This window comes from Triticum urartu, chromosome 7A (genome assembly GCF_056163025.1).
Source record: "Triticum urartu cultivar PI428250 chromosome 7A, HENAU_Tu73, whole genome shotgun sequence".
NCBI classification, from domain to species: domain Eukaryota; kingdom Viridiplantae; phylum Streptophyta; class Magnoliopsida; order Poales; family Poaceae; genus Triticum; species Triticum urartu.
This window is the reverse complement of record NC_141879.1, coordinates 714,983,798-714,997,856: the sequence shown is the minus strand read 5'-3', so window position 1 is coordinate 714,997,856 and position 14,059 is coordinate 714,983,798. Positions and strand designations below refer to the sequence as shown.

At 46.1% G+C, this 14,059-nt stretch overlaps 1 protein-coding gene and 1 pseudogene across 1 annotated transcript; both read right to left on the bottom strand.

The window, feature by feature from the left end:
• Positions 1-255: 255 nt before the first annotated feature.
• On the bottom strand, positions 256-3,010 carry LOC125521957 (desmethyl-deoxy-podophyllotoxin synthase). The gene is made up of 2 exons (XM_048687024.2): positions 1,975-3,010; positions 256-974 (listed from the first exon to the last, which is right to left on the bottom strand). The coding sequence occupies exons 1-2, from the start codon at positions 2,893-2,895 to the stop codon at positions 342-344; spliced, it is 1,554 nt and encodes a 517-aa protein (XP_048542981.1). The 5' UTR covers positions 2,896-3,010; the 3' UTR covers positions 256-341.
• Positions 3,011-5,112: 2,102 nt separating this feature from the next.
• On the bottom strand, positions 5,113-6,850 carry LOC125525891 (premnaspirodiene oxygenase-like; annotated as a pseudogene).
• Between the last annotated feature and the right edge of the window lie 7,209 nt (positions 6,851-14,059).

Genomic DNA, 14,059 nt, shown 5'->3' with positions numbered 1-14,059 from the left:
TGTTTTAGGTTATTTTCCTATTGAAATATGCCTACATTTTCATTGTATTGGGGTTTCCGTTTGTAATGTGTATTGACTCTTTTAATTTGCATCAAAAAAATTCTTTCCTTAAGACTTCGCCACACCTTAAAAAAATTCGTCCTCCGCCTCTGCACACACACACACACACGCACACGCACACGCACACACACACACACACGCACACACACACGCACGCACATAATAAACAAACAACTTAGACCCCGGATTACATAATGAAACATCAAGTACTTATTTCTCTTACTCATTTTATTTAGCTCTGAAGACAAAAAGGGCTATATGACATTGCCATGTTTGAATATTCATGGATTGGGAGAAGGCACATGAACGGTGGCATGCAGCCACAGGTCGCTCTTCCTCCTGGCTGTCATCCCGAGCTCCTCCGCCATGTCTAGCCCATCGGCGCCTCCTCCAGGGAGCTTCCAATCAAAATGGAATAACAGGCTCGCGAGCATGAGCTGGACGACCGCGATCCCGAACGTGATCCCAGGGCACATCCTCCTACCGGCGCCGAATGGCACGAGCTCGAAGTTCGTTCCCCTGAAGTCCGCCGCCGCATCACCAGCCTCCTCGAACCTCTCTGGCCTGAACTCCTCGGCATCGGCGCCCCAGCTTGCTGAATCCCGCCCGATTGCCCATGCGTTGACGAGCACTATGGTGCCCTTGGGCACGTCATAGCCAAGGACATGGCAAGGTTCCTGACACTCCCGTGGGAGGAGCAGCGGCAACACCGGGTGTAGCCGGAGCGACTCCTTGATTACTAGATGCAAATATCGCAGCTCCTGCAGGGCCTCCTCCTTGATGCAGCTCTGCCCGGCGAAAGCATTGCGCACCTCTGCCTGCACCCTCCGAAGAGCCGCTGGACTCCGCATGAGCTCTGCCATCACCCATTGGAGTGTTGTCACCGAGGTCTCGCTCCCTCCCGAAAACATATCCTACAAAAAGTAGAACTTTAGTGTTGAGATGTTTTGGCTGAACTAATTTCTTTTGGATTGAGATGCATGAATTCAAGTATCAGCAATGCTTTAAATAGCCCGCTATGCTATGACATTTGGAGAACTCTCCGGTTAAGCTATGCACTTTTAGGGCTGAATTAAATATGACGCTGATAACTCGCTATTTCCCGCTATAGCATTAAATTTTGAGTATATTTAGCGCTGCCGAGCTTTGGTTGGGCCAATATTTTCTAAGCTTTTCAAAATCATGTCGCAGCACGGTCCAAATTTATGTCATACTATTCCTTCTTGTTTTATCAATATGATGCACTGATGCAAACCATGGTTATTGAATTAAAATGCTTGATTAGTACCATGTTTTTCTATGCTTGAACATGTCTATGTCAATTAAAATGCTTGATTAGTATCAATATGTTGCCTAATTTTATGTTTATTTTTCTTGATTTAAGTAAAAAAGCTAAATGCGGCTTAGCTTCATTACTTATAGCTTCGCTATAACTTTTCATAGCTTCTGGCTGAGCTGCATAGCCAACTATTTAGGACTATGAGTATAAATGCATTACACTCCTTTCCCCTTCAGCTTGAGCTCTTAAGTTCACCAAAAGAAGAGGAGGGGGGACTGGAGATCTTAGGCTTTAGGTGAACTTTTGGCGCATGTGAAGTACTCCCTCCGTTCGTGAATAAGTGTACTTCTAGTTTTTGTCCTAGGTCAAAGTTTTAAAACTTTGATCAACTTTATACAAAAAAGTACTAGCATTTATGACACTAAATTAATATCACTAAATCTATTTTGAAATGTGCTTCCATAAGATATCAATTTGATGTCATATATGTTATTACTCTTTTGTATATAGTTGGTCAAAATTTCAAAACTTTGACTTAAGACAAAAGCTAGAAGTACACTTATTCGTGGACGGAGGGAGTACATGGTATACTAGAGTCTAGAGCCAAAGCGAAGAAGTCTTTAGTTCCATCTTACCATAATCACGGAACCAATTGTCCTGGCGTTGAGAGGCGTGTGGGGGCTACCGTCACTCTGGATCCTCAGTAGCACGTCCACGATGTCTTCCTCCTCGCCGCCGCCGGCCGACCTCCTCGTGCGATGCTCCTCAATGATCCGGCCGATGAGCTGGCTTATCTCGTGGTTTAACGCCTCCATCCGGCGAATTGAGCTACTGAAGGCACGTGCAAGGCGCGACGATGGGAACAGGTCGGCGAGGCTGAACCCCGAGGCCAGCTTGATGCCCTCGTCCAGGCACTTCAGGAACTCTGCACGGAGGTCCTCGTTCTGCTTGCCCACCAATGCGTGCACGGCCAAGTTGGTGACGTGGGTGGTGATGAGGGAGCTGATGTTCACCGGCTCCGATGAAGAGGACAGCGACGAGACGATGGAGGAGACTAGGGCGGCGGCGTTGGCCTCGCGGCATCCCCGGAGGGACCGGACTTGCCGCGCGCTGAGTACCTCGGTGACGCATAGCTTTTTGAGGCGGCGCCACTGCTCGCCGTGCGGTGCAAGGGAGATGGCGAGGTCGTCTGTCGTGATGGCGCGGAGGGTGGCGGTCCGTGGCCGTGTTGCGAATGTCGCGTCGTGGGTCGTCATGATCTCCCTCGACGCGACGGCGGACGAGGCCACGACGACGTTGAGCTCCCCGAGGCGGAGCAGCATGAGCGGGGCGTCGTACCGACGGGCGAGGTCACGCATGGCGTGGTGTGGTAGTGCGCCGATGAGGTGATGAATGCTGCCGATGACCGGCAGCCGCCATGGCCCCGGGGGAAGGTTCTCGCGTTCGTGCTTGCGCGGCGGTTTGAAGATGGCGATGAGGAAGAAAGGGAGTAGCAGGAGGGTGGCCATGAAGAGGTAATTGTAGTAGCCCACGACATCTTGATCTTGTTGTCCCATGGCCGGGGAGTGCGTCTTCTCTTCTCTGCGCGGGCACAGAAAAGAATAGATGCTCAGTACTCCTAGTTACGAATTACTACGTCAATAAAGACCGCACCACCATTGGAATAGTTGAGAGAGTAGTTCGGTTGAACATTATATACGTCAATAAGACCGCACCACCATTGGAGTAGTTGAGTAGGGCCTAGCCGTAATAATGGTTCTACATGAAACATGTGCAACACCGCATGGAACATGTGGTTAGCAAAATCAAAATTCATATATGAGCAGTGATATATAGTTACGGACATAACCCACCAAACAATTGAGAACCGACAAGTTCACAGACAACTCTAAGATCTTAACTGAGCACATTGACAACTTCATAGTACTTAATTGGCATACCACGTGTTAAAACTGAGATACTTCGGTTTAATTAGTACTCCCCGTAAAGAAATATAAAAGCGTTTAGATCGTCTAAACACTTTTATATTTCTTTAGAGGGAATACGTGAAAGGTGCGGTTTGTACCTTTTCACCTTCTAAATGCTTTTATATTTCTTTATAAAGGGAGTACGTGAAAGGTGCGGCTTGTACCATTTCACCTAAGTTTTCATTAACAGCATTCCGCGCCTCCATTATTGGAGTAGTTGAGCAAGCCTACCCATAATAATGGCACTACACGAAACGTACATTGATTGTCATAAAGAGCTACAAGAAATTAGTTGATGAATTTGGGAGGATATATAATTATAGAGATATGAACTTGCACGGTGGGAGCAACGAACTGGTCGCGAAACTTGTAGTCTTTGGTAATTTGAATACACTTTGGTCCAAAACCATCCTAGAGCATCTCTAAACGACCCCCTATAATTTAGAGGGGTAAATGGCCGAGTATCTTTAGAGGAGTACATTTACTCCTCTAAAGAAGTATCTTTCTTTTTTGAAAAAAAGAAGTGCCGTTTTTAACCGATCCCCTGGAGTAAAAAAGTTGCCTACTTTCTAATTTTAGTTTACATAGTACATTTCAACTACATATTTGCACACATACACTACTAGAATTTCCGAGTTTCCCGAGTGTCAGGAAAACTCGGCGAAAGTCATTTCCCACTCGGCAGAGAGTTTGCCGAGTGTAGTTCTCGGCTAAGAGTATTCGGCCCGAACCTTTTAGGCAAAAACCACTTTGCCGAGAGTTGTTCATTGGGGGCTCGGCAAACCTTTTGTCAATCCCCAAGTGGTATACTCGGCAAAAGACGGATGCAGCCACGTGGCAGGCCACTTTGCCAAGAGTCATCCAGAGGGACCCGGCGAACTCGGAGGGCCCGAAGCGCGTCACGTTGTGCCCAATGAGTGTCGAGACGTCGTCTTCGCCAAGACCTGACTCGGACGTACTCGGCAAAGTAGGACGCACAAGCAACTGACATGTGGACAGCGATTTTTGCCGGGATCTCAACAATTTATATATGTCCCACCTGGTTGTTTTACACTTGACATGTTAATCAATAGTCCCACCTACACCGAATCTCACCAATTTATATATGTCTGTGGGTAGACAATCAACAAGCCCCTTAAGGAATAGGCTGGGCAAAGTTGCTATAAAGAAGAGAACTATTCAATCCAATAATGTTTGATTCGTATGGCAACGTCTGACCATTTAGTATTGGGCCGTCGACCGATGAAGGACGTGTATGAGATGTGTGCGGGGCGCAGCGTGGCCTCACGTCTTCACTAATAATCATGTCGAGGAGTCAGCACCTGTCACCAACACGCTCCAATCCTAGGCGCCGCCTCGGAAATGCCTGCTTTGCTCGATCAGTTGTTTCCTGTCACCAATGCACGTGGAGGACTCTATCGGAATAAAAATCAAAATTTAAAAGTCCTTACTGTGTCCAACAAAAATTGTTTTTCAGTTTTTTAAGGACTTTTCTTTCCCGTTACAATACACCTCTTTTGCTAGTAATAGATAACATGACAAAGCACCGGCGTGCATCGAGTTCCTGTGATAGACAATACTGACAATGGTGCTCTGATAATACAACAGTGAAACACACACACACACACACACACACACACACACACACACACACACACACACACACACACACACACACACACACACACTAAACAAACAACTTAGACCCTGGATTGCATAATGAAACATTAAGTACTTTTTTCTCTGACTCATTTTATTTAGCTACAAAGACAACAAAGGCTATACGACATTGCCATGTTTGAATATTCATGGATTAGGAGCAGGCACACGAAACGGTGGCATGCAGCAGCAGGTCGCCCTTCCTCCTCGCCGTGATCCCGAGCTCCTCCACCATGTCCAGCCCACCGGCACCTCCTCCAGGGAGCCCCCAATCGAAATGGAACAACAGGCTCGCTAGCATGAGCTCCACAACCGCAAGCCCAAACGTGACCACAGGGCACATCGTCCAGCCGGCGCCGAATGGCACGAGCTCGAAGTTCGTTCCCCTGAAGTCCACCGACGCGTCACCGGCCTCCTCAAACCTCTCCGGCCTGAACTCCTCGTCATCGGTGCCCCAGCTCGCAGAATCCCGCCCGATCGCCCACACGTTGACAAGCACCATGGCTCCCTTCGGCACGTCATAGCCAAGGACACGGCAAGGTTTCTGGCACTCCCGTGGGAGGAGCAGCGGCAACACCGGGTGTAGCCGGAGCGACTCCTTGATTACTAGATGCAAATATCGCAGCTCCTGCAGGGCCTCCTCACCGATGCAACTCTCACCGCCGGGCTTCGCATGAGCTCCGCCATCGCCCACTGGAGTGTTGTCACCGAGGTCTCGCTTCCCCCCGAAAACATATCCTACAAGAAGAGAACTTAACTTGAGAGTTTTTGGTGGAAAGATGCATGTGTCGAAGAACAAGAACATCTCCATGTAGCCCCTAAACTGCTTTTTGGGGCTGGCCCCAAGCCCCAATTCACAGGCATTGCACCTCTTGCGCATCAGCTTAAGCTTTTGGATAACATACCGATGCATGCAAATTCTATAGGTTATCAAAACCAAAGGTATTGAGTTCAAAACTACTCTGGCACAATCTGTATAATTAAAAGAGATGCATGCGAGGCACACAGATGAGAGTGCTGAAGTATAACTGCATGTATGCAATTCTATAGCATGGAGGCCAATCTTACGGTAATCACGGCACGGATGTTTCCAACGTCAAGAGGCACGTGGAGGCTGCCGTCATTCTGGACCCTCAGCAGCACGTCCACGAGGTCTTCATCGCTGGCACCGGCCGACCACCTCGTGCGATGGTCCTCGATGATGCGGTCTATGACCTGGCCTATCTCGCGCCGAGCCACTAAATACACGTGCGAGGCGCGACGATGGGAACAGGTCGGCGAGGCTGAACCCGGCAGCCAGCTTGACGCCCTCATCCAGGAGCTTCAGGAACTCATTGCTGAGGAGGGAGCTGACGATAGCGACGAGACGATGATGGAGGAGACTAGGGCGGCAGCATTGGCCTGGCGGCATCCCCGGAGGGATCGGACTTGCCGCGCGCTTAGTAGCTCGGTAACACCGAGCTTTTTGAGGCGTCGCCAGTGCTCGCCGTGTGGTGCAAGGGAGATGCCAAGGTCGTCTCTCGTGATGGCACGGAGGGTGGCCGTCCGCGGCCGCGTGGCAAATGTTGTGTCGTGGGTCTTCATGATCTCCTTCGCCGCGCTGGCGGACGAGGCCACAACGACGTCGAGCTCCCCCAGGCGGAGCAGCATGAGAGGAGCATTGTAACGGCGGGCGAGGTCACGCATGGCGTGGTGCGGGAGCGCGCCAACGAGGTGGTGCATGCTGCCGATGACCGGCAGCCGCCATGGCCCCGGGGGAAGGTTCTCGCCCGTCGTGCTTGCGCGGCGGTCTGAACATGGCGATGAGGAGGATGGGGAGTAGCAGCACGGTGGCCATGAAGAGGTAACTGTAGTAGTACGTGACATCTAGTTCTTGTTTCGCCATGGCTTGAGATGAGTGCATTTCTTTTTCTCTGCGCCGGAACACTATATATAGCAGTGAGAGTGCAACACAAAGGAATATAAGATTTGTAATGGTCAAACTTCATAAAGCTTGATCAAGTTTATATTAAAAACAGTTTTGCTAAAGCACATCTAGATGTGCCATAAGTATTGCACATCTAAGTCCTATGTCATTGATCTTACGTTGAGATTCGTGTGGATATTTTCTTTTTCTTTTTTTCTTCCTTTTTATGCTTAATTCACTCATTTAGATGTGCAATAACTAAGTGCAAGTCGTACCTTTTCAGTAAACTGAATTATCAGTCGACTTAGGCGTAGAGAACGACCCGGTTTATTGACGCATAATGCTCGCGTGATCTTTCTAAGTACTCCCTCCATTTCTTTTTACTCAATACAAGTTTTGTTCCAAGTCAAAATTTGTAATGTTTGACTAATCTTTAATTTTGAAAAATATGAACATCTACAAGACTACCATGACGCGTGTAATTAATGATATTGATATGATATTACAAATGGTGACATTTTTTAATTGGGTGTGTTTAGGGCACATCTAGATGTGCTCTAGTTATTGCACATCTAAATGAGTGAATTAAGCATAAAGAGGAAGAAAAAAAGAAAAAGAAAATATCCACACGAATCTCAACGTAAGATCAATGACATAAAATTTAGATGTGCAATACTTATGGCACATCTAGATGTGCTTTAGCAAAACTGTTTTTTCATTAACAGGGGTCTGCATGCACCACCATCGGAGTAGTTGAGTAGGCCTACCAGAGTATAACGGTACATGAACGTACGTCGTACCAGAGATTGCTTTTGTTTTGCAGGTAACGTACCATAGATTGCAGTTATGGGCTACAAGAAATTAGTTAATGAATTTGGAATGTACAAGCAATTAAGGAGAGAGATCTGCCGCAAAAAAAATTAAGGAGAGAGATTATCTCTATTACTAATAAACAATTAAACATTATCTTTTCTACGCGCACCCAAGCAAACGTCCGTGGACACATAACCACCACAGGATTAAGCCCAGACGACTCAATCTAACAGCTATCATTAATCTAATCGCGATCTGGTGTACGCTTAGCAATTTACCTAGGCTGACCGTACTCCACCAGGCTGAAAACCTCCGCGTCCGCAACCCTGCCATATATCACGCGACCAGAAAATAAAGGAATAAATTGATTCGCGTGATTTGTGGCCTGCATGCAGCAGCATTATCATGGATTGGTTCGGTCTACTCAGGTATTAATGATGAATTAAAAGGGATGATTATGTACCACGCAAGAAAAGGAAAGATTGGATGGAGAAAAGATATAATGAAGCGCATGGGGCACGCACTAGGAAAGAGCGAGGCGGATGCATGTGATTAAGGGCTGATTAATTACGCGGACGGTTTGCATTTCTGGATCATCTGAGGATCACAAAAATACTAATAAACCTGACTGGAGGAGTGCTAAAATTACAGGCCCGCTATTCACGTTACATTGTGAAAAAATCACGAATCTACTGTTCACGTCACTATTCGAGGAAAATGACACCTCTCAGCGCACGAGCGATAGGGTTTCACCGCCGCCGCCGTCCCTTGTGCTGCTCTGCCCGCTGCATCTCCTCCCCGCGCGACTCGCTGGCCCTCCAGGCCTCCATGTCTACCTTTCTTTGCCCTTGCTCGCCGTCTCCTATCCTAGGTCATGGTTCTTCCCCGATGTATCGATGTCGTTGGCTGTCGAGTCTGCCGTTTCGTTCCTGCTGTTTGTGGGTAGGTGCTCCTCCCCTCGCCGGCGGGTGGCCTCCATCGTTAATCGTCTGTTAGTGCTGGTGATCAGCTGCATGCATCCAATGGAGAAGGGACGGCGCAACCATTGATGTTCTGGAACACGCGTAGCAATAATCCACCCCAAAACCAGTCGAATACGAATGCAACCTCTAGATACATTTTTTCTGTCTCTCTCTAATATTTTTCTCTCTCGCGCAGTGACATATTTGCACCTTCGGTCCTTTCTTGCTGCTAATCTTCTTTCCGAGGCGAGCGGCCACGCAATATGAGACTCAGTTGAACGATGAACATTGTCAGAAGCGTTTGATTTTCTTTGTGCATTTGGTGGCTGGATACAAATTTGATATTATTACCAAACTCAGTTTGTTGTTTGCTTGCAGTTTACGTATTGGATTTGCCATGCAAAACATTCTATCTTGGCAAAAAAAAATTTGCGGGAATAGGCAACATCTTTTTGTTCAAGATGTACGTGGGTGTTTTCTACCGTTTTCCACTTCCCTATGTGAAATATGTTGCATACATCATCCCTAGCAGGCTTAGGCAGAGAGCAAAGTATATCTCTACTGTGATCAATAAAGAGTACAGCAGCCCAAGAATATTACCCTTTTTTGAAACGCAGGTATCAGCTCATTGACCGCATCTTAATGTATTTTGTACCTCCTCTTTCACTGCTATCGAATATTTAGATTGTCATTAACTAATGCCCATACCATCTTAAGCTATGAGCAGACTCACCCAGGTGATTATTTCCTATCTGCTCTTGCCTATTCATTATCTATACTTTTGAAAAATCTAAGTTATTTTTTTCTCTCACGCAGTAAGTTTTTGACTTGTTGAAGACAAAAGGTATAGCAGCTCTAAGCCTGATGTAGTATTGGCGTCTAATGGGGCATTAACAAGCTGTGTATAAAAACTAATTTTCTTTCTTGGTGTCAGCTCTGAGAGGGACGAGCATCAAGTTGTGAACATTTTTATTTCAAAACTTTTTTTTGTTGGTCAGCTGTTTCCATAAAGAATTAGGCAATGTTGTTTTTCATGCATCAACTTATTTTAGTGGAGCTGAGCATTATGAGGATTTGTAAAGGCTTTGGGGTTGCTAATCTGAACAACCATTATGATAAATGGAATTATGTTCATTCATTTCTTTTTTGAGGAAACATGTGCTTTTATCATATAAAAGATCTACAATAAGCATCACTGCCCAGCGTCTGGATAGCCCGGCTATATCTGTTTGGGTTTGTCCCTACTAATTAATTGGACTAGCCCCTTTAGTTCATGTATTTGTATCATCCAGTGCAGCTAAGCATATCTAGCAAATGAGTGCGACTGGGTTATTGAAGGCGGCCGAAGAAGCACATCCACCTTACACCTCGGCTCCGGCTGCCTTGGCTATCTTGTGAAGTATGGATTTGTATCCTTATAAGACTTCTTTCTATATTGCTTTTCTTGGTTTGATTTTTTTGGTGTCCATCTTGCATGGTATCAGATGCAGCTAGGAAAAATAAATGTCGCTCCATGCTTGAAAACGCTGGCATCAAGAAGCTCAATTAGGATATAAAATAACATACTAATCAGTCGTGCGTTGCACGTGCATGCTTACTAGTAGCATGTAAAAGAGAGAAAGCGGAAGAAAAGGTCTGACTTCTCTTAATAATTAAGAGATGATTTCTTAGCACAATTTCTCACAGCACATTTTAGAGATATCTGATAAATATACATTAGAGTAGGATATTATCCATTTGACACCGTTTTTGAATTGTCTATCTCTAGATTACGTGTTGAATTCAAGATAAAAATGTCATATCAACCATTGTACATGTCCTAAGCGGGTCCATAGGAAAATTTAGTACATGATTTTTGGATTTTTTTTATATACATGATATGCACGCAATAGAGGCGACAGACAAGAAACAATAAGCCCGGGAGTCGAGAGATGGCCGATTCAAAGAATAAACGGTACACAGTAAATCCTAACTTTATAGTCATATTTCGGATTAATTTTGGGAGACACTAGTGGTGGTTTAGAGGGCAACGATTCGAACATTTCTAGAGAGTTAGTTTCTCTAAACAAATTGGCTCAAATAATTATATTGTTACCTGCTGTTTCTTGCAATAGTATCTCAGGCGGTTTCTATATCCAATGCATGTGATAATTTCATGGTAGAAGACCTAACAGCAAGGAAACTGTGTTTAAACCCTAACCTCACTTCGTAGTAGCATTGTCACCCCTGCCTATGCCTCTTGTGCCACTACCACTCGCCGCCATTGGACCCCCCCCCCTCCCAGCCTCACATCATTGTGGTATCATGGCCATCACTGATCCCCCGACGCCCCTCCCACATCCACTGACCTCAACCTATTCTCCCTCGAGGCGTGGCCGTTGGCTCCCGCACTGTCCAAGGAGGACCCCTACCCCGAATTTGTTGCCGCCGTTGTATCTTCTCTTCCAAGAAAATGCCCTCCACATATAGGGTTGTCCCACAGCTCTCACTAGTTTCAAGGAGGACCCTACCCTGAAAATGTTGTCATGTCGTCTCGTCTCCTCCAAGCAGAGGCCATCCACCGATAGGGGTGCCCCGTGGCTACCGCTGGGTCCAGGGAGGACCACGACCTCGACCTTGTTGCTGACACTATCTCGACTATCCCAAGCTGACGCCCTCCACTAGCAGGAGTGGCAAACGCATCCCACTGCACCGTCCCAAGAGGACAAGGAGGTCGATTCCGCCGCGCACGATAAAGTCCCCGTGTACCCCCCCCCCCCCGGTCTATGGTAAGCCATAATACATTGTAGTACGGGCCTTTGTGCCTATGATTTTCTAGATTGTGCTAATTTTTCCATGGTTAATTAATTAGATTCCACTAATTGTGCAATGATTTTTTAGATTATGTTAATTATGTTTAGGTTTAGGCTAATTAGGTGCTTAATTTGTTTGTCTGTATGTTAACTATAGGCTAATCATTTATTAATTCTAATATGGACATACGTGAGTAGAGTCATGCATATGTTGGTTTTAGGTTAGGTTAATTAGGTACTGGTTTAGGTGAATAAGGTTTAGTTTTATGTTAATCATGTGTTAATTTCAACGTGGTCGTGCATGTGTTAATTTGAATAGGAATGATGCCTATGTTAATGTCAAGGTTCTAGCAGATACATCCATTGATGGACACACGCTTATCATTGAAATAAAAAAGGTGTTAAATCATGAAATAAATTCAGGAGAGTGCGAGCACCCATACCAAGTATAGGACTTTAACCCGGGTGAGGAGGTTCCACCATAAGGAATGACCATCTGAGTTATGACTAGTTTACTAATAAGAGTTATTAAGATTATGATTGTGAAGGTTCTAGCAACTACACCCATAGGTCGGCACTCCTAGTCATATTTTAGTAGCACAGCCTATCATTGTTACTCCTTCCATCCATATGTAAAGGTTCTAGCAACTACACCTCTAGATTGGCACTCCTAGTCATATTTTAGTAGCACAGCCTATCATTGTTACTCCCTCCATCCATATGTATAGGGCCTCTGCGTTTTTCGAGATTACAATTGACTATTGATAAGATTAATCATATATGAGATATATAATGTGGAGATTATATCATTTGAAGCTTCATTCACGTACGAATTTGGTGGTATGCTTTGTATAACTTGCATGTCATATATTATTATTCTAACATGTGGTCAAAGTTAGACTTGCAAAACGCATTAGGCCCTATATAGATGGATAAAGAAAGTAGCACTTTAAGCATCTTCGCCTTCCACATGCTCTTATTCATTAAGCATATAATTATCTACTGTTGCACCCCACTGTTACACATAATGGGGATGCGCAAGAAGTCAAGACGTCATGTACTGCTACAATTACCTCTTGTACTGTTGCTACATATTATGGTGAACCTTTGAGCGATCGTAATTCGTACGCATGCGAGATATAAATTGATCGATCATGTTCTACGTACAAAGATTTTTTTTTTTTGTGAATGGGTTGTTATCAGTAGCCCCCCGGTAGTCTTCCTTTTTTTTCTTCCTTGACGCCTTGAAAAGCAAGTAGCATGGGAATTTGGCACCGTAAATCCGTATGTTGGTACCGTTTTTTAAGTCAAAAGAATCCCACTAAGTTTTAATGAGCGAGAGCATAGTGCTTATCAGTACAGATAGAGGGTCATACGGAAGGCCCATCCACAAAGGTGGCGCCCTATGCCTAATGAAGTAGCATAGTTTGCAAGATAATGAGCTTCATAATTGTAGTTTGGCATCTCATGAACGAAGTTGCACGCAACAAAGGCCACAAAATGGCTTTGAACTTCTAATGACATTGTAAGTTCCTGGGGTGCCTTCTTTAGGCCCTCGATCACCACCTTAACGTGATGCATAGCCCCTGGAGCAACAAATATTCAGCTAGGGTCTGTGCTTTTCTGCAAGCAAGGGACTCTATCGTATTTGGATCATATATGCCCATGAAAACAACCCCCGATGAATAGCATAAAACAACCACTTTTCGCGTTATGGTTTCAAGAAACTATCGAAAATTTGTTTGTGACAGATAACTATCACTTTCGACGTCGGGTGTTTCAGGAAAAAACAAATCGCGGAGTACTTTGCAATTGATTGCTATTATGATAGTTGGAACCCGCTCCTAAACAAACCGTTTAGTTTGACCGGCAGCTTCTTTTTTCTTCTTCTCTTTCTTTCTCTCCTGTTCTCCCATATACTCTCTCTTCTCTTTAGCCCCGCCGGCGACCCTCTCCCTCCCTCACATGCCCACCCCACCGGCGACCCCGCATTCCCACCCGTCGACGGCCATGGCGTCCCTGAGGCGGCGAGCTCCTGGACGCGGCGGTCTAGATGGCCACTGAAGGAGCCCAGGCACCAGCGGCCGCCTCCGCCCCCATCCACACTACTGGACCTTGCGCGTGGCCCGTAGATGGAGAGCCGGCGACCTCGGCCTCAGGTGCGGCTCCTTCGAGCTCCCCCTCACCCTGCCCTTCTCCGACGCGGCTGGCACCGATGACAGCCATAGACGTGATGCCGGAGCAGAAGAGGTTCACCGGCGCGGTGGTGGCTGCTGGGTGCGGCTGCCCACAGCACGGGCAGGAGCTGGCCGCCAAGATGCTCCTGCCGCGGCCGCCCGTTGCACGGCTGCAGCAATGACAAATTCGGCCAGAGGAGCTATATCTGGAGGACAGCCATGGCAGGGGCCTGATTGCTTTTCAAAATATGTTTGCAGGGACCCCGGTTGCTTTTCTGAAATATTTGCATCGACCAAATTGCATTTTTAAAATGTTTACAGGGACCTGATTGCATTTTTGAAAAATATATATGTTAAGATATGAGGAAGACACACTACCATGTGGGCCCCACATGTCAGTTGACGGTCAAACAAATGGTTTGCGAGCCCCAACTGTCATAATCA